Source organism: Dermacentor silvarum, chromosome 1 (genome assembly GCF_013339745.2).
Source record: "Dermacentor silvarum isolate Dsil-2018 chromosome 1, BIME_Dsil_1.4, whole genome shotgun sequence".
NCBI classification, from domain to species: Eukaryota; Metazoa; Arthropoda; class Arachnida; order Ixodida; family Ixodidae; genus Dermacentor; species Dermacentor silvarum.
The window spans coordinates 323,155,109-323,182,820 of NC_051154.1; the positions used below are offsets into that span (position 1 = coordinate 323,155,109).

Genomic DNA, 27,712 nt, shown 5'->3' on the forward strand with positions numbered 1-27,712 from the left:
CACACCGCACATCGCCGAACCAAGAACTAGGAAGAGCGACGTCTGGCGCACCGCAGACTACAAGCCCCTTTGTTACCATTGTGGCGAAGCCGGGCACATCTACAGAATGTGTCCTTATCGTCATGTGGGGCTCCGAGGATTCGCCCCAAATACACCTCGTCCACGACCTGGTGAGCGGCCGCCGGAAATAGAGAGTTTCGTCGCGAATCGTCGCAATGGTGATCAACGATGGCACGAGCCCCGTTCGTCATCTCCTGCTCGTTACAGGTCACCATCACCAAGCCAAGCCTTCTCTCGCGGCGCTCTCAGACACCGCTCGCCTAGCCCGGCGGCTCGGGAAAACTGAGTTCAGCGACCTCCGGAGGTGAGGCCGCTGACGTCGACTGTGCGCAAGATCCTCCACTACGACGACAACGACGAAAACAGAACGACGCAGACGTACAGACGCAGTCAAACACAGTACGAGAGGGAATAACGTCGAACATTCCCGTCACCGTAGACGACGAAGAAATAACAGCATTAATCGACACTGGAGCGGACACCTCAGTTATGAGCATGGACCTTGCCTGCAAGCTGAAGAAAGTTTCTACCGAGTGGACTGGGTCGCAGATTCGCACTGCAGGAGGCCATCTGCTAACCCCGGTAGGAAGATGCACAGCGCGAGTGAACATTCGTGGATTTACGTACCTCGGAGATTTGGTTATCCTCCCAAGCTGTTCGAGGGACCTAATTCTGGGAATGGACTTTCTGCAGACTAATGCAGCCGTGATAAACTTACAAAAGTCGCTGGTAACGTTTTCAACGGCACAGGCCTTAGCAGGGAGCAGCACTGACGACACGTATGTCAACTCCTTGAGGATTGTCGGCGAGAACATCACGGTACCGCCAAGGAGCAGCGTATTGACCCTCGTAACCTGCGACGCATTCGACGACTATGAGGGTATTGCCGAGGCAAATATCCCGCTGTTGCTCGAAAGACACATCTGCATCGCCCGGGGCCTTGTTCGAATACAGAATAAGTGCTCGCAAGTTTTGTTGACAAATTTCCGCCATGAGTATCAGCACGTCCCTCAAGGTACAGCTGTGGCCTTTCTGAACGACATTGCTGACTTCTCCGACGTCGGCACGTTCCAAGTGACTTCACCGGATGCAACAGCTCACGCCAGCCTGAGTACCCGCGTCCACATTAATGCTGACTTAGCAGATGTACAGAAGGATCAGCTACTGGGCCTAGTGACAGAATTCTCTGGCTGTTTTTCCACAGAATCTAAAGTCCAGCGCACCTCCATTACGCAACACCGGATAGTTACAGAGGAGTCGGCGCGGCCTGTTCGTCAGCACCCGTACCGCGTGTCACCTATGGAGCGGGAGGCGATTAAGCGTCAAGTTGAAGAAATGCTCAATAATGACGTCATCCAGCCGTCGACAAGTCCGTGGGCGTCGCCTGTCGTACTAGTAAAAAAGAAAGACAACTCGCTCCGCTTCTGCGTTGACTACAGACGGCTTAACCGAGTCACCAAACGCGGCGTTTACCCCCTGCCACGGATCGATGACGCTTTGGACCGTCTGCGTCATGCTGAGTTCTTTACTTCATTAGACCTAAAGTCAGGGTACTGGCAAATCGAAGTGGACGAGAGTGACCGTGAAAAAACCGCCTTCGTGACTCCCGACGGGCTATACGAATTTAAAGTCCTGCCTTTCGGTCTCTGTTCCGCTCCTGCTACGTTTCAACGAATGATGGACACTGTACTCGTCGGACTAAAGTGGCAGACGTGTCTAGTGTACCTAGACGACGTTGTTGTGATTTCCAGCACGTTCGATGAACATCTCACCCGACTACGAAGTGTCCTTACCGCAATACGCAAGACAAACCTCACCATCAAGCCTGAAAAATGTTACTTTGGCTTCCGCGAACTCAAGTTTTTAGGCCACGTGGTCAGCTCCCAAGGAGTACGACCAGACCCAGAAAAGCTCGCTGCCGTTGCCGAGTTTCCTCACCCTAAAGACAAGAAGGCTGTTCAGTGGTTCCTGGGCCTCTGCGCTTACTGCCGCCGTTTCGTTGAAGGCTTCTCGAGGATTGCTGAACCTCTCACGAGACTGACGCGACAAGATGTGCCCTTTGCCTGGACGGAAGACCAAGAGCAGGCCTTCACCGAATTGCGCAAACGCCTTCAATCCGCTCCAGTGCTGGCGCATTTTGATGACACCGCGGCAACTGAAATTCACACAGACGCAAGCAACGTAGGACTCGGGGCTACTCTGGTTCAATGGCAAGACGGAGCAGAACGTGTAATTGCGTACGCGAGCCGTAGTCTCACAAAAGCAGAAGCTAATTATTCAACCACCGAAAAAGAATGTTTAGCAGTCGTATGGGCCATCAGCAAGTTCCGACCTTACTTATACGGCCGGCCATTTTGAGCGATCAGTGACCACCATTCGCTCTGCTGGCTTGCCAATCTACGAGACCCGTCAGGTCGCCTCGCTCGTTGGAGCCTCCGCCTCCAGGAATACGGCATGACTGTTGTCTACAGATCTGGCCGTAAGCATAGCGACGCTGACTGCTTGTCACGTTCTCCTATTCCCTTGACATCCTCCGACTTGGAGCTAGATTTGCCGTTTCTTGGTGTAGTCGACGTGGTGCGCATGGCTGACTACCAACGAGCAGACTCTGAACTGCTGCCAGTCATCCGATATCTCGAGGGAGCTGACATTGTTGTCCCACGCCCACTTTCACGAGGATTGACATCGTACTGCCTGCGGAACGATGTCCTGTACAAGAAAAATTTCGAGAACAGCCAAGAAACGTTCCTTCTCGTCGTTCCGATGGCGCTGCGCGAGGAAGTTTTACAGGCGTGTCATGACGATCCCTGTGCCGGCCACTTAGGCTTCGCGAGGACATTAGCGCGCATACGGCAGAAATACTATTGGCCACACCTATTTTCGTCGGTTCAGCGCTATGTGCGAACGTGCCGTGATTGTCAGAGGCGTAAAGTCCCACCCGTCAAGCCTGCCGGCCTCCTTCAGCCTTTGGATCCGCCTCCGGCGCCGTTCCAGCAAGTGGGAATGGACCTTCTTGGTCCGTTCCCCACGTCTTCCTTGCAAAACAAGTGGATAATCGTGGCAACCGATTATTTAACTCGCTATGCGGAGACAAAAGCTTTGCCGCGGGGAACTGCTGCTGAAGTCGCCAGCTTCTTCGTCCACAACATCGTGCTTTGTCACGGTACACCCACTGTGCTCATTACTGATCGCGGTGCAGCGTTTACAGCGGCGTTGTTGCAACAAGTCGTCACGCTGACGCATACTGACCACCGAAGGACCACAGCCTATCATCCCCCGACTAACGGCTTAACAGAGCGCCTGAACAGAACATTGGCTGACATGCTATCCATGTACATTGATGTGGAACACAAGGCATGGGATGAAATTTTGCCATACGTGACGTTTGCTTACAATACCGCTGTACAAGAGAACACCGAGTTTACACCATTCGAGATCGTTTACGGACGTCGCGTTACAACCCCCTTAGACGCCATGCTCCCGGTAGACCACGGAACCACAAGGAATGACACCACTGAAGAGTTCGTCGAGAAAGCAGAGGAAGCTCGCCAGCTTGCTCGGAATCGCATCCGCACCCAGCAGAATACCGACGCCGGCCGTTACAACCGGACCCGACGGAACGTCCAGTACTCACCATGCGACCGCGTGTGGGTGTGGACATATATCCGACACCGTGGGCTCTCGGAGAAATTGTTGCGCCGCTATTTCGGCCCCTACGAAGTTGTACGCCGCCTCAGTGATGTGAACTATGAGGTGGTGCCTCAAAGCTCGGATCCTAGTTCGAACCGACGCCGTCCCCGTGCTGAAGTCGTCCACGTAGTACGGATGAAGCCGTACTACGCACGCGAGGGATAAGCAACCCTCACAAACCGCTTCAGCATTGTGTACATTCCTGTATGTTTTTTTTTTCTTTTCATGTTGGCACTCTTGCCCATATTGCTCGCCCCATGCCGTTGAAGCGACCGGGTCGGTCTCTTTTGAGAGGGGAGCAATGACGCGAATTAAGTTGGCACATGGTGACACTGGCCCCTTGAGGGGAGAACGACGAAGTTCGTGGTTGCGCGCGCGCTCTCCGAGGTCCAACCATTATTAAAGGCTGACGTGTTTTTTGCCTCTCTGTTGCTGGTCAACTATTCTAGCTGTACTAGCTGGGTGACAACATCATCCGCGTATAGCGTGTGATGCAGTCCTTAGATTTGATGCAATTGGTCGGGTAACGCCATCAGGACGAGATTGAAGAGCATCGGCGAGATCACCGAGCCCTGCGGGGTGTCCGAGCTCTCGATGTTGGTTTGTTCCGAGTCTAGTTGTCCCACTTGCAAGCGAGTGGTTCTTCCCGTGAGGAAGTCTCTGACGTAGTTGTACGTTCGCAGTCCGAGATTTAGCTTGTATATTTGTCGCAATATGGCATCTTGGCGAATGTTATCGAAGGCCTTCTTCAAGTCCAGCTCGAGGATGGCTTGCGTCGAGCGCCCCGAATTGTCTATGATTTGATGTTTTAGTTGCAGAAGGGCGTCTTGCATGGAGAGATGTCTTCTGAACCCATGAAATCATGATGTGTGGAAATAATTCGTTGTCCTCGAGGTAATCCGTGTGTCTATTAAGAAACGCATGCTCCATCAACTTGCCCACGCAGGACGTGAGGGAGAGGGGGCGCAGGTTCTCCAGCTGTAATTTCTTGCCCGGTCATGGTATCAGTATGATCTGTGCTTCTTTCCATTGCTGGAGTAGCTTGCCGTGCGCCCAAAACTCGTTTATGTATTTGGTGAGTTTCGCGATCGATCCGTAATCGAGATTGCGTAGTGCCCTGGTGGATCTTCGATCGGGGCCAGAGGCCGACTTGGTGTTGAGTTTGACGAGGGCCGCCTGGATTTCGGCAACGTAGAATTGGATTTCGGCAAAGCAGGTTGGCGTTGCTTTCTTCCGTGTAGTCCGAATGTATTTGCGGTGGCGTTTGGGATATGTAAAGCAGTTCTGCATCCTGTAGGAATTGTGGCTCCGTTGCCCCATAAGCGTGTATGATTTTGTATATGCCTTGACTGTGTGTGGTCTTGGTGTTGGCGGGATCTATCAGGTACCGCTGTATCTGCCACGTGAAACACATGGTGAGTTGACCGTCCATCTCCGCGCATTTCTCTTCCCATTTTTGGTGTTGCCGGGTAAGCGCGTGTATTTCTATTTCCTTGTTGAGCTGCACAATCCGTTTACGCAGTTTCCAATTCTGTCTGATGTTTCCATCGGTGCTGTAGGAGGTTTTTCGCCTCCCACATGTGCAGTAACCGGGAGTCAATTGTGTGGAGCCCAGCTGTCGACGGGTTCCTTTGCGTCACGCGCTCGATGTCCCGCCGCAGTTGGCCGGTCCATTGTTCTATCTATGTCTTTGATGTCTACCACCTGTTGCTCGTCCCGATGTTTGCTTAGCTGATTCCAGTTGGTGATCTTCATTTGGTGACCGGCATTGTGTTCCTGCGGACCGCCTTCTGCTTCTATGGAAATAAGGTAGTCATCGCTTCTCAAGTCTTGCATGGTGTTTGTCCAAGTGACTTTGCGTGTGTTGCACGCGAGCGCGGATCCAGGGAGGATGTCCAGATCTCCTGATCCCCCCCCCCCTCAGATTTATCCATGACCCCTCACTGACAGGGTAATGGCCCTGTCGCGAAAAATATGGCCACCAGCATTCTTCAAAAGTATTTTCGCGGCTACCAATGGTAGCATCCATGTAAAGCTAGCTCGCTCACAAGCTTAGCTGTTTTCCATAGGGGTGTGGTGTCGCGAAGTTGCCGTAGTTATTTTTTCTCATGAACTTGGACCTCCTGGCGTCGGCCGTGCCTTACTCGTCCTGTCGGCGGCGTCGAGCGTACGAGTGGACGTCCCTGTTGTCAAGCACGCCGACGTCCGCGCGAGCGCCTTCGCGCCTGATTAACTTAGTCATCCTTGGGGTCTCCTCAGTTGCCTCTTAAGGCATTACCGTATTTTGGCCTGCCGACTGTTGGCGACAGCGTTTTCCTTCCGTTAAACCGTTGGCCACAGCGTTTTCCGTCCTGTAAACTGCTGTCGCCAACAGTGGGCAGACCAAAATCTGTGTCGTGTCTGCCTAGTGTGAATGAGCCTTTACCGTTACCTGGAAAAGACAGGGGTGCGGCATAGCGCGTTCGCCCTGGAGAAAAAAAAAGTCGCCGCTTCGCCCGAAAGGCGAAGCATCGATTGCGATAGCAAATTAGTGGACAACTGTACTAAGTACGAATAGTATTTTATCGGCCGTGTAATCTAGTAAACATAAGCACACTAACTAAATTAACAATCATGGTGTCACGCGCGCAAAATCAAACATGAACGCATCTCACTCGATGACCGCGGAAAGTCGATGTCAAAACGCTGGAGTGAGTCGGCGCAGCAGCAGCAGCGAGCGAATTGAGCTTCGTGCCGGCGCTCGCATCAACGCGATCTTAGCCGCCAAAACAGCGGACTCTGCCCCCGCCGCAGATGGCTTCCAAGATACAGCCGTGCGGGTGGGTGCTGGTGGCGCAGGATACGCCCCCCCTCCCCCGGAGCCTTGCATCCCGGCTGGACCGCGCGGCCCCTCCGCCTGCCCACCCGCCTCCCAGAGACTTCCGGCCCGGAGGGAGCGCGCGGGGTCCCTCCACCTCCCTACCCTCCTCCAGAGCGTTGTGCGTGTCTCGAAGACTGCTCGCTTCCTTCCCGCTTCCCGCCCTTTTGTGCGCGAGCCGCGATTGCCGGCTCACTGCCGCATGCATTCACTCGCACATATCGCGCACGGCGCGCTGCGACGACATTATCACCCGTGGCCTTTATACGGAACCTCACGGTGACGGCGACGGCAGAAATTCGCCTAGAGTGTCCATATAATTGCTATCGCAATAAAAAGCTAACAAAGCGGAGAGGCGTCGACAGCAGAAACGTGAATATAGAAAACGTGAACGGAGAGAGCGAAAGCGGGACTGCGCGAAAGCGAGAATGCGTCGAAGGACCATGAGTCCGAGGGTGAACGTCACCGTCTGCAGTCGCTCACGCCAGACTTCAGGAGGAACGTCTAGCCGCGCCTCCTCTCGGCGGCACATGCAACACATCAGTTCGCGCCCTCCTCTGAGCCCACTACAACACCTTCAAGTACACTGTAGCCGGACCAAGTAGAGGTGCGAAGGGCCGGACCAAGCTGAGACCACGCCGTATTTGAGTTTTATCTTGTCTCCTGTCAGAGTGCCCCAGTGTTGTTGCGACAGTCGACGGTCCGCGCGTCCACGAAGGTTCCCATGTATGGTGCCGTGCCAGGTGCCAAGAGGAGGAGTTATCCATGGTGATTAGAAAACTGTTTTATAAACACTGTACATGGTATATTACAAGATGGGCTCCATGATATTGGAGCCGTCTACGTGCTAACATATTTGCATGTAGTAGCGTTTACATCTCCGAGCGTTCTACATGGTCGAGCGTCTCTACATGGTCAAGCCTCCAGCGTCTTATCCCTTCCGCTTCCCTCTTTCACTCGACGAGGGAATGCACTTTAGTTCCTTTAGCCAATGACAGTCTTTGATCAGGTGGCCATATCCCGCACGTGATGTGTCGTCGTTTCCCGCTGGGCTCCGCCTCCAATCTTGCTAGGTCGCCCCCGAACACAGGCAGCGGTTGACACCTTGGGAACCGAACGTTGATGTCGTTCCCCCGGGATTGCCACACACGTGCCCCTTTCAAGATTCGCCTCTCCATAGCGGTCAGTTCGCGGAACCAGGTAGGGCGGTGGCTGTCTCGAAAGGCAGCAGTCGGCGTAGCGTTGTCGTGGTTCGGGCGGCGCTGGTAATTCACGGGACCGCACCAAGGGGCGACGCTGCCGTTTAGCCACGCATGAGGTAGCCCGGAGACCAACTGCTAATCCCTTAGTCCGAGGTGACAATTCTCGGCCGCGAGAAAGGGGCGCCATTTTGGCGCGTCTGAGTCGGCGCCGGCGTCCTGTGTCCCGAAGGACCGCCAGACACAACAGCACCCCCGCCGCCAGATGATGCATCGGGAGGTCGAGTTGTTTCATGCAGCTCGGCCGGTTTGATGCCTGCTTCGCTCAAAGCCATGGGGCCGCTGCTTCCAGGAATGATGATCTTCCCGCCAAAGGCCTCTTCATAGGTGGGCTCTGATTGGGCTGCAGAAATGCAAGATGACAAGCTCCAAGGAGCGACCTTTGTCAGCCACACACAATGCTGCAAGCGCCACTGCAAGCCACTCTCATCGCCAGACTCTACCAATTCCAAAAAATCTGACAACCCCCTATCTAAAGAAAACCCTGAAACACAAGGTGCTCGTTGATCCGGACAAGTACCAAAAAAAAACTTCCAATGATGTGTCTTCGGAAACAGACACCATCTGGGTTAATGTAATGAAGCTAAGTTATTATGAATTAGAGCTTCCACAGATCAGGAAGGCGAAGGGAGAACTGGCCTTCACTAATTCACATTCCGTAACACTTGCCACAAAAACGCTGCATAATCCTTACCTAATACCGAAATTGCCAAATAAACAGATGGGCAAACTATTTACGACTTATTACAAACTCGTGCAAAAGCGGAGCTCATTAACTTGCGCAACTTGCGCGTGACATGCCAAACTATATGCAAATGACATTTTGCATTTCACTTCTATAGCTGTCGTCGCGTAAACACTCCCCTTTGAATAGTTGGTCTAACCTTACTCAAAGAGGTTAACAACATAACAAAACTGCGGCATTCTTTACACCTGTCAAACATTCAACACCCATCTCCCGCAAAATGAATACAAAAGAAGAAGAAAATGCTACCCGTCTTCCTTGTTTACTTATGCTCGGGCCCCAATGGCACCCCGTTTCTTTCAAACGCACTCGAGGGGGTCGCGCATTCCGGGGATTTCGCAAGGCGCCGTCGCAAAGAAGGCAAAAGCCACTAATTCACCTGACACACCTTGTAACTGTGACTTTAAGACAACTGCCTCCAAGTACTGGGAGGGCGATACATTGACAGACCCGTGCGCGCACTTTCCAGTTATCTGCTCGGCAGACTCTTTTCTTTTCCCCTGCGAGTGATCGGCCATTGTAACAGCCTACAGGACGCTTCCCTTTGTCCCTCTGCTTACAATGCACTGTACTCGATGCGGTTAGGCGTCTGTTACCACGCCTGGATCTTCGCGAAACCCTCTTTTTCGTGACGTGCGTCACGCCGATCCCTGATCTCAGCAAACGCCTAAGCTTAGGATTTGCTCTCCGCTTTTTCACAGTCTCTGGCTGGGACTTGACCTTTGCGCATTTACCGCTGTCGCCGTGGCGCTTCGCAAGTTTGATTCTAAGCGCCTCGACCGCGTCCGCCTTTCTCGCCTTGCGCTTACGTTTTTTCTTCACCACTTGATCTGACCTATTCGAAAAATAGGCGACTTTCTCCGGCAGACTAGCTGAAATTGCCGCCTCCGTACACACTTGGCCTAAAGGGCCTTCGATATCTGATGCGGGAAAACCGCTGCTCTCTTCAGTAATTGTCTTCCCCTCGCATTCGGCTACTGACACGTATGGTTCGTTACCGCTAGCAGCTGCCTCGGGAATCGTCCCATGGTCCTCTGACCACTGCTCCATAGGGAACATGCCTATCAGTCTCCGAGTCTCTTTACGTGCTTCTGACTTTGGAGCTGCCTGACTGGAGAAAGATTCTCCTCGCTCCTTCAGAATTTGCTCCGACCTATTAGAAAATAAATAGGGGAAGTTATCTGGCAGGCTGGCCGAAATTGCCGCCTCCGTACTCAGTTGGCCGAAAGGTCCTTCGATCACCACCCTCGCTATTGGAAGGCAAAAGCTTTGCTTTTCGGCCACTTGCCGAATCCAAGCGGACTCTCCTGTGAAATCGTCGTGAGATACACAACTTGGGCGAGCTACATCCATCGTTGCCGCAGAGTCTCTCAATACTCTGCACATCCGACCATTCACTGAAAGCTGTCGTATATAAGGCCTCAACAGATGCAGGTTCTTATCGGAGTCCTGAATTGTGGCAAATACCACCTGCTTCTCACAACTCCTGGCCATGTGGCCTTTTTCTCCACAGTTGTAACAGACAACTGTTTTCCGCGTCTCAAGTGCGCGCGCACTGTCAGCGGCCGCCCTCGTATCTTGCTCTATTTTAGGTGCGTCACCATCTTTGTCTTGATGCGTGCCTGGGGAATTTGAAGTCTCCGGTTTAAATTTCGTACGGAAAGACTTCCTACCCTCTCGCTTCCCAAAACTGAATCCCGCTCTGTCGCTTCTCTCTAGTCGTCGCGGCGTACTGCGGAAACTTCGGCGCGTGCAGTAATCCTCGGCGAGTTCTGCCGCTCTGTCTACGTCTGAATTTGTCATCCGATCTTGCACGCAAAGCCTTACTTCCTCGGGAATACCTCGATAAAACTGCTCGAGTGCCATGCACTCAATTACCTTGTCGTGATCGCCGTAGACCTGTGCGCCTTTAAGCCACTCCACTAAGTTGACTTTAATCTCGTAAGCAAAATCCGGGTGAGATTCGTTTCCCTTCTTCGTGTACCTAAAGCGCTGGCGAAAAGCCTCTGCCGACAGGCGATATCTGAGCAACAATGCAGCCTTCACCTTGTCATACACTTCATAGTCCTCCTTACTCAGTCGTGCAATCACATCTGAAACTTCGCATGGTAAAAGAGTCAACAACTTCTGCGGCCAAACATCTTTACTGAAGCCTACTCTTTCACATGCCCTTTCAAAGTGTACGAGGTACAGGGCGATGTCTTCGCCCGTTCTGAAGGGATGCAGAAGGTTTTTCATCTTGAACTCGGACCTACCCTTACCCATGCGACGACCATCGTTCTCAAGTTGTTTAAGCCTGATCTCATGCTCTCTTTCTTCGCGCTTTTCTCTTTCTTCGCGCTTTCCTCGTTCTACGCGCTCCCTTTCTCGCTCTTCCCGCTCGCGCCTCTTGCACTCCTCTGCTTTTTGCTTTCTTTCAACAGTGGTTTCCCAAGACTCGTCAGCTTCCTCGACCGTCACATATTCTGCCTTCATGACGTCGAGAACTGCTTCTTTTCTTTTTGCGGAGTCGGCCGAAATGCCCAACTCCTCGCAAATTAGAAGGAGGTCCTGCACTCTGAATTTCTCCATAGCGATCTCGTTTGCCTTCAAAATTCACCCTTCCTAAAATTCGCTATTTAAAGAAGAGAAATTCCCCAAAGCGGTGCCCGCCAGAAAACACACAGTTACTCTCCTAGCAACTACCTACTTGTACTAGAGAGTTCTGGCGACATGAAGGGCAAACTCGGGCATTAAGCCCGTACTTATCGCGGCCACTTTGGGAGATTGCAAAATTTTCTCTCTTCGCTTACCAAACAATTTTCCTGGCCTCTCCGCCCTTTCCCAACTCACTTCCTCATTCTGTAAAAGCACCAATTGTTGACTTTTGCCTACCGCAGGGACAACCAAAATGCCCATCGGCTCACAACTTTTTAGGAGTTCCTGGATTTCAAACTTATCCGTATTTACAGTGCACCCTGTGTTTCTTCCCCTAAGTAACCTAGCCCACGAGACACTGTATTCTTGGTCTGCGAGATGAAATCACTAACAACACCAAACCACCATTACCGACTTAGTCACCTGCGCTAATGAGTCTGGCGAAAAGAGAAGCAAACACGTAGCACTCACCACACCGATGTAGCCAACGCCGGCCAATCCCATAAGCTGCCAGCCACTGTTGCGACAGTCGACGGTCCGCGCGTCCACGAAGGTTCCCATGTATGGTGCCGTGCCAGGTGCCAAGAGGAGGAGTTATCCATGGTGATTAGAAAACTGTTTTATATACACTGTACATGGTATATTACAAGACGGGCTCCATGATATTGGAGCCATCTACGTGCTAACATATTTGCATGTAGTAGCGTTTGCATCTCCGAGCGTTCTACATGGTCGAGCGTCTCTACATGGTCAAGCCTCCAGCCTCCAGCGTCTTATCCCTTCCGTTTCCCTCTTTCACTCGACGAGGGAATACACTTTAGTTCCTTTAGCCAATGACAGTCTTTGATCAGGTGGCCATATCCCGCACGTGATGTGTCGTCGTTTCCCGCCGGGCTCCGCCTCCAATCTTGCTAGGTCGCCCCCGAACACAGGCAGCGGTTGACACCTTGGGAACCGAAGGTTGATGTCGTTCCCCCGGGATTGCCAGACACGGGTCCCTTTCAAGATTCGCCTCTCCATAGCGGTCAGTTCGCGGAACCAGGTAGGGCGGTGGCTGTCTCGAAAGGCAGCAGTCGGCGTAGCGTCGTCGTGGTTCGGGCGGCGCTGGTAATTCACGGGACCACACCAAGGGGCGACGCTGCCGTTTAGCCACGCATGAGGTAGCCCGGAGACCAACTGCTAATCCCTTAGTCCCAGGTGACAATTCTCGGCCGCGAGAAAGGGGCACCAGGTTGGCGCGTCTGAGTCGGCGCCGGCCTCCTGTGTCCCGAAGGACCGCCAGACACAACAGTGTACAGTCTAATCTTGATCAACTTAAACAGTAAATAGATAAAATTATTATGTCCCCCTGTCCTTCGGAGTTCGTCTGCCTGCTCTTCAATGCCGGGAATCGACGGCGGGGAATTTGGCGCTACAATGTGTGGGGTCTCACACGGGCTCTTGGGACAAAGGAACGACAACACAGTAGTGCAAACAATCAAAAGGGCATTTATTGCGCCTTTCATACACTAATGCACACTAGCCGAATTACTACCAATTGAACATTCACACGGGCGCGCGACAAATCAAGGAAGTCCGACTCACCGCGACCCGATAGCGAGCGAATACGTTCGCCCCATGCTATGACACTATCGCCTAGTCGTTCACGTGTACGGTCACGCGAACGGTGGCGCGCTCGAACGATCCGTGTTCGTCCATACCGGTGTCCCGCTCTTAGCCTCGCGCGACGGTCGCGCGAAGCGGGCCGGCGCACGCGCGAAGTGTTCGTGCGTGTTCGCCGCCGATCCCAATCCAAAGAGAGAGCGCCTCCGACCTTTTTCTCCCAAGTGACCCCGCCGTTCGGTGGCGTTAGCATCGCGACACTAGCGCCATCTCTCGCAACGCGCCGCAACCACCGCTGGGCTTAGCCACGCAGAGAAGCCGGACTACAGGAGACATGCGGGGAAAACAATATCAGGGGACGCGTGAGAGTCGCGCATCCCCACAAATGTCACAGAAAAAGATATCCACATTTTTAAGGCGAACCCCTTAAATCTCTTATGTTTCAAGGTCGCTGAGAGGTACAGAAAAAGTGAGCGAGCTCGCCTCGCGCTCGTGCCACTACTCGCGCGTTCGTCGTCTTCCGCAGCTGGCTCCGACGCTGCTCATCAAGCCAGCGTTCCCATACTGCCCCTCGCGCTCAACAGAGGGCGTTGAGGGAAAGGGCAACAGCTTCACTGGGGAAGAGGAGGGAAATCTCAGCAGCAGCGCATAGGGGCGTTGAGGGCAACCGCGGTGGTGGCGCTGGGGGGAGGGTGGAAATGTCAGCGGCGGCGCCCGTAGAACGTTCCAGAAACGGCGGCAGCACGCTCGCAGCGCGCTCACGCCCCTTGTATGCATCGCCGCGTGGTCTCAGCGCTTCATTTCACATCGCTATGGGTACAACTAGGCTTCTGCCTTGACATTCTTAGAATGTTCTACGCATCCCCCGTAATTTTTTTTCTCCTGTGTCCAAGCGTTCGTTTCAAGACACTGAAGCCAGCAAAGGTAAATATGCTTACCAAAAAACCGTATAACTACGGTCTTTGTTTTCCCGATTTTCTTTTCTTTCATGTAAGTCCGCATGAATGTAATAAAAAACCAGAAGGACAAGTTGCCGTTCTTCATTTTGAATTTCGCGTCTCGATCTTCTGTCGTAGTAATGGGGAGGCCTCTGTGTTGTGTGCTAAACAGCTTGTTATGTTTCAACCTGGACCAGGTCGATCATACCTTGGACGTTTTCCACGAGGCAGCCCCTTTCATCAGCGTCGCCCAGACGGTGACAGTGCCCGACACCGACGGTGACGGGCAGACAAGCGCCCCAAATCGGCAGTGCGCATCTTTTGGCTGTTGCCCCGAGGCAGCCTTTTTCATCAGCGCCGTCCAGACGGCGACAGCACCCGACACCGACCATGACAAGCTGACCGTCACGGAGATGCCACGGATTGACGCCAGATGCCAACTTCGAGGAATTACTACCGTGGGAACAGCAACGATCTCGGTTTCCCAGATGGCCACTCAGTTGCAGCAAATGCGAGGATGCAACATTAGAGGCGGAGTTCTGTGAACAATACAGCCCTCTGATTGGCCGCACCAAGCTCATCAGATGCCCTAGTCGGTTCAACTAGAGAAGACGACTGCTTGATAAGCGGACACATTTGGTTGAGCTTCGGTATGACGTGTCCTGAGGCGAACTCAGATGTTTAGTATGCTCCTGATGGAGTGGGCTTCCGTACCAGAGGCCAGTGTAAATAATGTAAAAAACATTTTCCTTATGCCTACTACTGGACGTACTCATCAATGGGCTTGGTGGATTCTTGGCCCAAACGCCACCTCCAGCCGCGACAAGCTTCACTCGTTATCCACCTTCACAGTGCGAATGGCTCATGACTTGTTTTGGTTTACGTGAGTTCTAGCCAGTTTTACGCCAAAAACTTCATACCATGTTTTTACGCAATTTGTATTTGACATATAAATAGTATCGTGTGTTTGAGAATAATGAACGAACTACCCATCCCGTACCTTAAATCTATGACGAGCCTTTGTCAAATAAAAAACGTCGCAGTTTCGCCCGAAAGGCGAAGCATCAATTGCGATAGCAAATTGGTAGAGAGCTATTCGGAGTAGGGATAGTAGAGTAGTTTTATCGGCCGCATAAACTTGGACACATTCGCTTTCTAACTGAATTGACAAGCGTGGTGTCATCGCGCACAAGCAAACATGAATAGATCACACTGAATGACTGCAGACAACGACTGTCAAAACGCTGGCGCGGCCGCTGCAGCGGGCGAAGAATCGTGCGGTCTATCGCTTCAACGGAAACTGAGCGGCGAATGGAGAGCGCATAAAGGTCAGAGCCGTGTGGAGACACGGCCGGGCTCGACTGGTGCGCGCGCTCGCTTCTTATGAAGCGAGTGCGCGCGCCAGTCGAGCCTGGCCGTGGTGGAGATAAAGAGACGGTGCGGGCGACGGCCACCACAGCCAGTGCAAGCGTGTTTGTTGGCAGAGTAGAAGCTTCTCCCCCCGTCCATCCCACGCTGCCTCCCCGCTTTTTTTTTCTTTTGCTTTCGCGTGGGAGATTGCGTTGCCAGTTCTCCTTGCGCTGGGTTGCAAGATAAGCATTTGGTGCCGTAGCACAGCGTCGCCCCGCCTCCCTCCCCCCCACACCCCCACGGCCTTTTGGGCAACAATCGCGTTTGCTTTCCGCCGTGCGTTGGCTCTCCGTGATAGCGCGCGTCCCCCGCGCGCTTTTACTCGCGCATACGGCGCGCGGCGACGATTTTATCGCCCTTGGAATCTATACGGAACCTCACGGCGACGGCGACGGCAGAAATCCCGTTGAAGTGTCCATATAATTGCTATCCCAATAATATAAACGAAGCGAGGTCCACTCATCAGCTCTCACTGTTGCCCTCCGTGGATTGTCAGGGAACTCAGGGATTGTCAGGGAGAAAGCAGTGCACAAATGCAGCAGTAATTTTTTTATACGTTGTTTTATTCCCGTGTTGCTTTCATTCTCCGTGATAAACCGTAATAAAATATTAAACTGTTAAGCTGTGCACTGTTTATTTTTCAGAGTTGAGCATTGTGTCCGAATTATTCAAAGGAGTAACTCTCCCCGTACTCTTTTTATAACTCATCAGTTCTTCGGGAGGAGTATTCAGCTTTCAGTTTCACAAATAATGAGGTGGTTCCGTGACCAACCTGCTCAATGAAAAACATCTCTCGCTGAAATGTTCATATATAAATAATAACAACTGACAACTAAACTAAGAACTACGCATATGCAACTTTTATAACTGTAATGCTCATTGTGATCACAGTTATACACGTTGACAATATCCAGTACAAGCACAGTACCGTTCATACGCTACAAGTTTTGCATTATAACTTCGCACTGTTTTATTGTCGTACATTATAAGCATAGGCTCAAACCCACCGAATCTTTTCGTCAGAGTGGACGTTCTCGCGGAGCGGGCGAAGCCTCAAGCCGCGGCTGCGCAGTGGGGGGCGTGACGTCGGTGGCCAACGCCAGCGTGCGGTCCTAGGGTGGCGTCGCATGGTAAACAAAAGTTAAAGACACCGGAACAGATGCGCGCCTTGTGTAAAAGGATTACGTCGCGTGAGAAACAAAACACGTAGAAAAAATGTCGCAGTTTCGCCCGAAAGGCGAAGCTTCAATTGCGATAGTAAATTAGTAGAGTAAACTACTATCCCTATTTGGAATAGGGATAGTAGTTTTATCGGCTGCATAAATTTGGACACATTCGCTTAGTAACTGAATTAACAAGCGTGGTGTCAGCGCGCACAAGCAAATGTGAATAGATCACACTCGATGACCGCAGACAACCACTGTCAAAACGCTGGCAGCAAGCGCAGCCGCCGCAACGAGCGAAGGTTCGTACGGTCTATCGCTTCAACGGAAACTGAGCGGAGAATGCACAGTGCATACGAAGGTCAGAGCCGTGTGGAGATCGCTTTCAAGTTCCGGTGCGGGCGACCGCCGCAGCCGGGTAAAGTACAAGCGCAGTTGTTGGCAGAGTAGAAGCAGCGCCCCCCCTCCCTTCCGCGCTGCCTTTCCGCTTTCCTTCTTTCACGTGGGAGACTGAGTCGCCAGTTCCCCTTGCGCCCGGTTGCAAGACACGCATTTGATCCCGCATCACAGCGTCGCCCCCCCCCCCTCCTGCACTCCCATACCCCCACAGCCTTTCGCGCGAAAGTCGCGTTTGCTCTCCGCCGTGAGTTTGCTCTCTGTGATAGCGCGCGTCCCACGAGTTCACTCGCACGTACGGCGCGCGGCGATGACTTTATCGCCCTTGGACTTTATACGGAACCTCACGGCGACGACGACGGCAACGGCGACGTTAGAAATCCGCTTGAAGTGTCCATATAATTGCTATCGCAATAAAAGACGCTGACTCGCGCTCTCGGCTACTACGCCACGTCGTCCTTCTTGTAGGTGGCGCCGCGAGTGTTCATACGCGGTGCTTCGCGTATCGTAAACAACCAGCGTAGTGGTTGGCGCGTTGGAGCGGAAGCGTTAGTCCTCCAAAGCAAACCAAGGTGTCTCAGCCGAACACAAAGAAGCTGCTTGAGGAAGTCAAGGTGTCCCAACAGAACTCCTAAGACAGACCCGTGCTTAGGCACCTATAACAAATCTGCAACAGATCATCCCAAATTTTATTATCAGAAACAATACCGACTTAGATATATTATCAGGCACAGCCGCCAAGCACATGGCTGTATTGGACAACGTTCGTTTCCTATAAGTTCGGAGAAACCGATACCTGGCTTCGCTACAGCTGTTGCACTAGCCATATAAGAGGCGGGTTTATTGTGAGAAGAAACTGTGCATTTCGGTAAATAAGAAAGGCTACTTTCATCATCATCATCATTGACAGAAGCTGACCCCCCCCCCCCCTCAGAAAAAAACCTGAATCCGCCCCTGGTTGCACGTAAACTAAGTTACAGCGTTGTGTCGGTGTTGGTGCCGCGCGGCTGGTGACGAGCTCGAGTCCTGCATATTGCGCCGTTGTCCACAGATGCATGCCTTTGGGGTGATCATGCTTGTAACCCCATGCCGTGTGCACCGCGTTGTGCCGGTTACCCACGCCGTGCACCGTGCCGTGTGCAACCACGGCACACTTTGTCCTGAGGATTGAGGCACACGTCCCTGCGGTGACCGAGTCTCTCGCAGCAGTGACACATGTCGATTTGCTTGCGATACAGGGCGCAGCGAAGGAAGGCTCCACCGTACCTGACGTAGGAGGCACTCGCGGTCCTTCAAGGCCCACTATGACCATCTTGGTAATACTGAGCCGTTTGGCTGCCAGGGCTTGGGGGTTGCCTCCGTGAAAAGATGTTGGTGTGAATGGACTTGGCGTCCTCCTCCAACGGGATTCCCCTGATTATTCCCTTCACCGAGTAGTCAGCGGCCGTCTCGTAGGCACTGACCTCGTAGCGGCGATCACCGATGGTGTTGGCTTCTAATCGTCTGTACTTAGCGGCGTGAGTAGCGTGGGGTGTATTCATGACTAGGATGTTTTGGCGGTTGTTGGAGCATACCATGTCCTCCCCTGCTTCTTGCGCCGGTACGTTTGCCGCCCAGTGAATGGCCGATGCGAGGCACGCAGTTCCGGTTGTGGCAACGTCGAGGCCTCCTCTTGGTCATATCAAAATCTTGAAATCGCTTCGTAGGAGTAGAGGCATTTTGCTGTTCCGGATGACTTGCTGCTTGAAGTTACGCTGTTGCTGACGCGAACGCTGTCGGTTGCCGTTCGCTCCCTCGCCGGTGCGGAAGTGGGCTCCGTTCTGGGTGTTGCTCTGTGCGGTCGCGCGGGTAAATTGGGTCTTGGATCCGATGGTGCACCAACCGTTGCCCTTGAGAAACTCTTCGGGGAAGACGTATTCCCCGTTCACTTGGACGTGAATCGTTGATTGGGCGAAGCGAGCGCCCCCGTGAGCGAAGGGGCTCGGCGCGTCTCCTCGGGTGGCTGGTGAGCGCCTAGGCCATGTGTTCGGCCTAGTCCGGTGAGGGTTAGCGTGGAGCCGGTCGGGTGCGGGTGAAAAACCTCTCTAATTGGGAATGAAGTCGTTTCCCACCTTGAATATGGTGTCAGTAGAATCTCCTTGACTTCGTGCGTGCGCTGGTGTAAAGTTCATGGAGTGAATGACCGATAATCACTGCGAAATTGTTCTTGGAAAACGGAGCCGACGTGAGATGTGTCCGCTGCCTTCGGCGACGCTAGCGCCCCCCTTAGTAAGCGAGCGATTTTTGTATTATTAGTGCAACTACCGTTAGAATCACGGCGCCGCTAGCACGGCCTTCGAAAACCGTCCCCATTGGCTCTACGGAGAGGTCACGGGCTTACCCTCTCTGTCTTGAAGTCGCGTCGTGTTGGCGATTGATAACCGCTGCCGTCAGTGGACCGACGGACGCGCGACGTTGTTACTTTATCTGGTCGATCGTGCCTCGCAAGCAAGCTGATAAGTGTCCCCACCTAAAGAATATATATCTTACATGGTGCGCTGTAGTGAGCGACAGGTGCTCTAACCTGAAACTGGTTTAGAAGACGCCCTGGAGGTATTGCAATACAGCTCTTTATATTTCCCATAAAAAGTTATGTTTATGCGTTAGGCTTCGTTAACGTGGCCGAGTTACGAGCTGACGCGAGCGTGTGTCTTACTTTTCCTTACATGAAAGCCGGCTGATTTTGTTTGTTTGTTTGTTTGTTTTAGTTGTGCTGCGCAGACCACCATGTCACCCGAGGAAAAGAGCACTGGCGCGGAGTACTGGAGGCATCGCTGGGCAAACCACATCATTCCTTTTCACAGGCCTTCCCTTCATCCGTGAGTGAAGGGCTTGTACTGGGTGTTTCAGCGAACACTTTCAAAAAATTTTAAAGTAAGGTTACAGTTACTTTCGTGTTTCAATGCATAAAACGACGTTTTGTTAAGAAAGTAACTGGAGCACCAATGCATTTCTCCGCTAAGTTCGGGAATTATTCTCTCGAAACTGGTGGCATCCTCATAATTCGTTACAAGTGCATCCACCTTGCCAACTCCAAGGCTAGAATTTGTAAATTGCTATATGGGCCCATAAGGCGATTAGTTAAAAACATCATTACTAAATTTTTATTAATTAGCCGATTATGCATTTCAATTTTTTGCGCAAGTTTTGTCCGCTGCTTCGAGTAGACCAGCTCATGGACTAGAATTGCTCTATCTGTCACATGCAACCTTTAATTTTTTAAAGTGTTCGCTGAAACACCCGGTATATTAAGCCGGCAATGCCCTTGCCTGTCACATACAGGGTGTTTCAGCGAACACTCAAACATTTTTAAAGGTAGCCTGTGGCTGATAGCACAATTCTAATTCATGAGCTGGTCTACTCGAAGAGGCGGACATTACTTGCACAAAAAATCGAAATGCATAATCAACTAATTAACAAAAACTCGGTGATAAAATTTTTAACTAATCACCTTATGACCCTTATTTATATATACAAATTGCAGCCGTGCACTTCGCAAGGCGGATGCACTTGCAACGATTTCTCAGAATGACACCAGCTTCGAGATATTTATCCTTGAACTTTGCGGAGAAATGCATTGGCGTTCCAGGTACTTTCTTAACAAAACGTTGTTTTGTGCATTGAAGCACAAAAGTAACTCAAACGCCAATGCATTTCTCCGCAACGTTCGAGGGATAATATCTCGAAGCTGGTGTCATCCTGAGAATTCGTTCCAAGTATATCCGCCTTGCGAACTGCATGGCTACAATTTGTAAATTGAAATATGGGTCATAAGGTGATTAGTTAAAAACCTAATTACCAAGTTTTTGTTAATTAGTCGATTATGCATTTAAAGTTTTTGTGCAAGTAATGCCCGCCTCCTCGAATAGACCAGCTCATGAACTAGAATTGTGCTATCTGCCGCAGACAACCTATAAAATTTTTTGAAAGGGTTCGCTGGAACACCCGTTATATACGCTGTCTTAATAACTAAAATATAGATTTAAACACAGAGAACTCGGTGCATTGCCTATCGTATCGTTTTTTATACGCTGGAGAAAGTTCTCAGTTGTGGATACTTTAGCAATGCAATCACTAAGTATTAACTGTTAATTATTTTCTTAAAAATTAGGTTGTCACTCGAATAACATCTCAATGCTTTTTCGTACAAATGTCTCCTTGCCCATAAATAAAAGGGAGCATGTTCTAATTTTCCTTGATGTGGAAGTGTGTTCAGGCATTACAGGGTTAACCAGCGTTTCAATAAAGTCCTTAGGTCACAGCTCTTTGCCGCGCATCTCTTTGTACACTTAAGTGCGCGGTAGCATGTAAACGGAGTTTTGACGTTTTGCATGGAGTTTGTGTAAGTTTTCGTAGTTAGCGATCGTAACCGGTCTCACTTGAAACACAACGCAAAGTGGGTTTTAGGTTGTACGAAAAACACAATTTAAGCTTGTCGGCTGCCAATCCAGGGGTTCCAAGACTTAGTTTTATTTGTATTTTACTAACCACTTACAATAAAACAAACTAATTGCATCGTACAAGTTGGATTGTAAATGCAGAACAAAGCAAAACCGTGCTATTATTCTCCGCACTTAATGCTGGCACGCGAACGTGAGATGAGTAAAATATCTGGTTTCAAGAAGTAGCATAATTTGCTTGTAGCAATGTGCTTGGTGCATAGCATACGACATAGCGGCGCCAAGTTGCACGAAACAGAAACGATCGCTTCAAATGGCCGGTATTTCATTATAGCAGAGCATGGTATTACACGCAGACACCGTGCACCGTGAAAGCAATATTATTGAACCGTGTTTTTAAATAACTGATCCATGACAGTGAAACAGCTGTCGAGCTTTTACTTTACCACTACATGCATAATCATTTTTGCGGAGGATGGACATTATGCAAGGTCGCACCAAGGCGTTGACACAAAAATCAGCATTGCCCGAAACACAGCGACGGAAGCGTTGGCAAATGATATTCAATGAACTTCAATTCAAGTAACAGCACTTCAGTTCAAGGGAAACAAGCAAAGGAAATTCAATACCCTTGGTGCGCCAAGCATGCCGTACTCACAGACGAGAAAATGCAAAATATGAAAGGAAAGAAAAACAAAACCGCAGTGTGCACTAAATACGCGAACAACACGGAACAAGTACTATTGCCCTCAGTATGAGCTACAACGCGAAAGCGTATGGCAAAGCGACGGAGCTCATACTGAGCGCTATAGTACTTGCATTCCGTTTTTGCACAGCTAACACACTGTCCACACAGAGCAGATATTCCCCACGAGAAACGAAACCGAATGCAGACATAAAAGCTCTTATGAAGGTGGCGGGTATCCGCCGGCTGAGGATGATTCGTTACAAATTCCCCAGAAGCACGGCATACGCTTGGGTCATGTCGCACGTATTCGTTCGCAAGACGGTTCCACGAGCTTCCTAAGAAAGCCCAAACACAAGTAGCTCACAAAACGGTCTTTTTAGACCCCTCTTGGTGTCGTATGTAGCTTCGTCACATGTGCGCGATCAACGGTATACACGTTGTCGATAGCAACATTATTTCCTCGACGCAGACATCTCTGGGGATTCGGTCGATCAGGTGTTCTGTGGTTCGACATCTTCGTACTGCTCAAAGGGCTCTAAGCCCTACGAACTGCTTTCTATGGTTTCCCAGTATTGGCTGTATAGTCGGTCACGAGGCGTTGAGAGAGTGTATAGTGCTCTCGCCTTCACTTTTACTCTCCCATGTTTCCACTGGAAAAAAAAAAAACGTTCGGAGATGTAGCTCGCCCGTCGCATGCTCTTTGAAGGGAAGTGTAAAGTGAAAAGCGGCAGAGAGAAAAGCGTATCGTGCGCCCATCGTGTAGTTCCTTGCTTGCCGTGGCGAGCAGAAAGGCATCCCTTATGAAAAAATTTAATGTCTTTCTATAGAGAGGCTGATGTCTTTATGCAACAGAATCATTTGAGTGGCTAATGACTGTCTAATGCGCTTTCTGATGTATTCCTAATGTGAGTCTATTACAAATTGGCCACCGTATTTCTATAGAGTACCTGATGCATGAGTTTCTGATGTGCACCTGACGCATGAGTTTCTGATGTGCACCTGACGCATGAGTTTCTGATGTGCATCTGACGTACGAGTTTCTGATGTGCACCTGACGCATGCGCTTCTGATGTGTTTCCTAATGACATGCAATTGAACGTTAACATTAGGTTGACATTAAGGGCCGCAATGCAGATATCTCTATTGCTGGTCATGCAAGCGAATGTTTGCAGTACACAGGTCAATAGATTTTTTTTTGGTTCATTGCTATTCTAACACAGTGCATTAGTAACCCTTCTGAATGCCTGCACACTTGGCTTTCTATGTACTACATTAACATTCCTCAATTTGCATGGCACAAATTATCAACATGAAAGTATGGCCACTACAAAGAGTTGTAATGTAAACTCCAGCAGACCATTTCTGGCAATGAGTGGCTATCCATCGTTCTATATATGCAAGTCTACCCATGCCCATCAATCTTGGATGCCTAGCAATGCAGGCATTTGGATACAAATGCTGCACTGTTGAGCCAGCTATAAATTAAACAGGGTAATAAATGAGCAGATGTATATATAGTTGAGTTGGTTCATATTTATTTAAGAATGTGCTGACATAGAAATCGCAAACATGACTAGATAGCACATACGGGGTGTTTTCTTTAGTTGGACCAAATTTTTGAAATTAGAAAGATGTGAATCTTGGTCACGTTATCTTTACCATTCAAGTGTACGGATTGGCAGCCTCTAGATACATAGCAATTTCAGCACTTACATGCATAATTACCGAAGTTACACTAATTAATTTTCTAATTATCAACAATAGGTAGCTACAGCAAATGAGTACTGAGTACAAATGAGTACTACCTATCCCAACAGTCAAATTTTGAATAGCGGATTTCATGTGGGAGCTACGCGAACAATTAGTTCCCCTTGGCAGGCTCCTTGAAACCGAAACTGGCCGCAAAAAGAGCGTCTGTGTCGTCGCCCCCCCCCCCTTTTGTCACGTCTCCACCGGTCCAGCTCAACGAGCAGCTTGCATTATTTCCTGTCTGTCTGCAGCGGTGGCCCAGCGCTTCAATGACGGTGGGCCACCAAATTTACTTCGTCATTCTGTTGGGCATCATGTTGCGCTGTAGCGCCAACCCTGCTCCTTAAATTGGGCTTTTAGATACTGCAGGCACGGCATCATATCAGTCTGTAGCGTCGACTGCGAACACCGCAGATAGCAAGGAAATAATGCAAGCTGCTCGCGGGGCCGGACTGGCGCTTACCTCGGAGATGTTACGAAAGGCAGGGGGGCGGTGACATCGACGACACAGACGCTCTTTTTGCGGCCTAATTCGGTTTCAAGAAGCTTGCCAAAGGGAACTAATTGCTCGTGTAGCTCCCACATGAACTCCGCTATTCAAAATTTCATCGTTGGGATAGGTAGTGTCGACGTCGGGCCCCAAAGTACTCATTTGCTGTAGCCACCTATAGTTGATAATTAGAAAGTTAATTAGCTTAACTTCACTAATTACACACTTAAGTGACTAAATTGCTCTGTATCTAGAGGCCGCCAATCCGTACACTCGAATGGTAAAGCTAACGTGACCAAGGTATATATTTTTCTAATTTTAAAAATTTGGTGCAGCTAAAAAAAACACCCTGTATTTACAGGACCACCTGCTTTCCAGGCTACTTAATCTCCCTGCTTAGCATGGAGGACAGGCTGCTTTTGAGCTGCACATTTGTCGTCCTGAACTTGCTGGAGGATGTAACCTGCAAGAAACAAGATGAAAATTTAGCATAGCATTGTAGCACACTAGCAGAACAATACTAACTTTCTATATCATTCGGTGGAACGTGAACGAACAGATGCTGAACTTCAATCAGTCAGATGCATGGTGCCGCCATTATTTATGGCTGTGCACACGAAGGTAGCGAGAGTGTGTCCCCTGGTGGTCAGACGTGCGGAGTGCCTTAACGGGAAGAGGAATGGCGCATGGCAAAATTCCCGAACGACCTGCTAGTGTGTGCATATGTTTGTGAATGACCAGGTGCGTGTATAGCCACTGTGTGTGTGGGTCCACTTGCGCAGCCCTGAAAAAGCAAGGGGTGTGCGATAATGGACCAAGAGGCACCGCAATGGATAGTAGCGTGCAATACGAGCTAATTGAGTGGATGTGCACACATGAAGTGTGTTGTAAATTACACCTTTTTTAAAAAAATGTATTGTAATGCTGTTCTAATTACATTTACACTTTTCTACTTACTGTGCACTTATTTTGGTCATTGCTAACATTAACTAGCAAATAATTATAAAATTGCAGCACCTTTCTAGACACTATTTACAGAAAAATGTATAGCTAAAATTTCATTTTTTACGAACAATATTTTGCATAGGCCCCAGTAAACAATGCGCTATACAGTGTTTAATTTAGCTGCACCAAAATTGGCAGATAGCACAATTCCAATCTTTGACCTAAACTACTCAATTAGACAGCCATTACTTCCATGAGAAATCAAAATACCTAATTAAAAAATTAAAACAATTATGCTAATTAACATTTTAATTAATTCCAATACAGCACATATTTCTATATACGAATTACAGCCCGCAGGTTCGCAAGTCGATCCACTTGGAACGAATTTTTGGGACTGAACCAGTTTCGAGATAATTTTCAAAGTGTCCGACGAAATGAATGGGCATTCCAGTTAACTTTTTAAAGAAAACGCTGTTTTCTGCATTGAAGCACAAAAGTAACTGGAACACAAATGCATTTCGTCAGACACTTTGAAAGTTAATATCTTGAAACTAGCGCAGCCCAGAAAATTTGTTCGAAGTGGATACACCTTGGAAACTCATTAGCTACAGTTTGTAGATTAAGATATGTGCCGTAAATAATTAATTAAAGTTATTTATTGTAATTTGGTTAAATATTCAAATCAGCATTTTGATTTCTTACGTAAGTAATGGCCACCTCATCGAGTAGTTTAGATCAAGGATTAGAACCGTGTTATCTGCCACAGGCATTGTTCTTAATTTGATGCAGCTAAAATAAAACACCCTGTATATAAATATAGTAGTATTCTTACCAAAGTTTAGGTGCTAATAGAGCACTGTAGCAGCTACTTGGTTCATGACTTCAGGACAAAAAGTACTGTGCTAAGCAGACGAGGACGAAGTTAGACAAGAAATGACATTACAGGCGCCAACTTCCAACTGTTTATTCGGCAGAAAACACGCCGTTTTATACATGACACCGTCCAAAGTAATCATAGTAAAAATAAACGAACAGGAGTGAAGGGATCCAACAAGTGCTCGTGAGGCAGTGATCATCACAGTAGAGAGGAATGCAAAGGTTACAGCAGGGACCTAAACTGAACCGACAGGCAAGCACATAGGAACACGCGTCCATTACAGGCTCAAATCAAGTGGCATACAAACACGACAGCTGCATGTTCTAATCTTGGCGGTGATTACAGGCTATCATTAAGAACGACAATTCTTTGTCACTTAATATTATTGACTGCGTGCTAACACACTGACTGCCTGCTCTATTTATTAAGAACGCCTCGATTATTTCCATTTCAGTGCGGTTTCTTGCTTTCCTTGGAAAGGGCATTTGCTCCAGTTGTGGCACACAACCACAGCACCTGCAGTGCCCGCCCGTGTTGCTGTTGACCACCAGCATGTGTATTGGACAAATAGGACGATGCTTCAACGATCGTGCAAGAGCACTGGTTGGTGGTCAACAGCAACACGGGCGGGCACTGCAGGTGCTCTGGTTGTGTGATTTGAGCCTGTAATGGACTCGTGTTCCTATGCACTTGCCTGATAGTTCAGTTTAGGTTCCTGCTGTTACCTTTGCATTCCTCTCTACTGTGATGATCACTGCCTCACGAGCCCTTGTTGGATCCCTTCACTCCTGTTCATTTATCTTTACTATGACTACTTTGCACAGTGTGATATATAACACAGCGTGTTTTCTGCCGAATAAACAGCTGGATGTTGGTGCCCCTATATGTCATTCTTTGTCTAACCTCGTCCTCGTCTGCTTCGCGCCGTAATTTTTGTCCTCGAGCTTATGGCAATAATCACAGAGAATGACAAGACTATTTGAATAAGAAATTTAAGAAAGGTACTTTTTGTTTTAAGCAAAAGAAATCTTTAAGTTAAGAAACTGGATTGATGTGCACTGCGCTAAAATGCAGGAGAGTCACTCCACCAAAATTGAGGGCACAACTATGCAGTTATAGAATGCAATATTGCGGTTTGGCTACACTTGGTCTTGCCAGCACGCTTTTTTGTATGAACACTCAAAGAGATGTATACAACAAACATCAACACACATTTTCCCACAAAACTGTTTAAGTCATTGCATCCAACTATTCCAGATTTCTGCAAGAAACACCAGGGCTGTTTATTTCGAATAATTAAAATTACTGCTGAGTGTAGAGAGGCATATCATTCCAAATAGAGGTGGGATGGTTCATAAGGAATACATTAAAATCCTCATTCCTGCACATTGTGTGCACTGAGGCAGCTCAGGTAAAATTGTGCGTATACATCACGAATATTAAAGCTAGTTACAGCCGCACCACACTACAACAAATGCTGCGATGACAAAATTTCCGCCATAAACATTTTTTATTCACCATCAGCTGCCCACACATGATAGAAAGAAAAATGTATCATTACAAATAGCTATCAGTGAGCCATGTCTGCTTCGACAGTTCTCACAAACACAACCAGTTAGGGAAGGGGTGCTCGTTCAGGACTTCGCCAAGGATCAATGGACCATGGCAACTCGATAATTTAGCAAGGGCTGATGATTTTGGGACAGTTGGCGTGGAATGACCCACACAAATGGTGGCTTTCCTTCATGAGAGTGCAAAGGTGAT

General features: G+C 49.6%; 1 protein-coding gene across 3 annotated transcripts in view; it reads left to right on the forward strand.

The window, feature by feature from the left end:
• Positions 1-5,431: 5,431 nt before the first annotated feature.
• The window catches only part of LOC119437328 (thiopurine S-methyltransferase), a 114,350-nt gene continuing 92,069 nt past the window's right edge, over positions 5,432-27,712 (forward strand). For 2 of the 3 annotated variants that reach the window (XM_049660442.1, XM_037704377.2), the window contains exons 1-2: positions 5,432-5,559; positions 19,505-19,615. In XM_049660442.1, the coding sequence (XP_049516399.1) occupies positions 5,549-5,559; positions 19,505-19,615 (122 nt within the window). In that variant the 5' untranslated portion in view covers positions 5,432-5,548. Of the gene's footprint in view, positions 5,560-19,256; positions 19,350-19,504; positions 19,616-27,712 lie in introns of those variants that run through there. The other variant, XM_049660443.1, reaches the window with a different exon arrangement.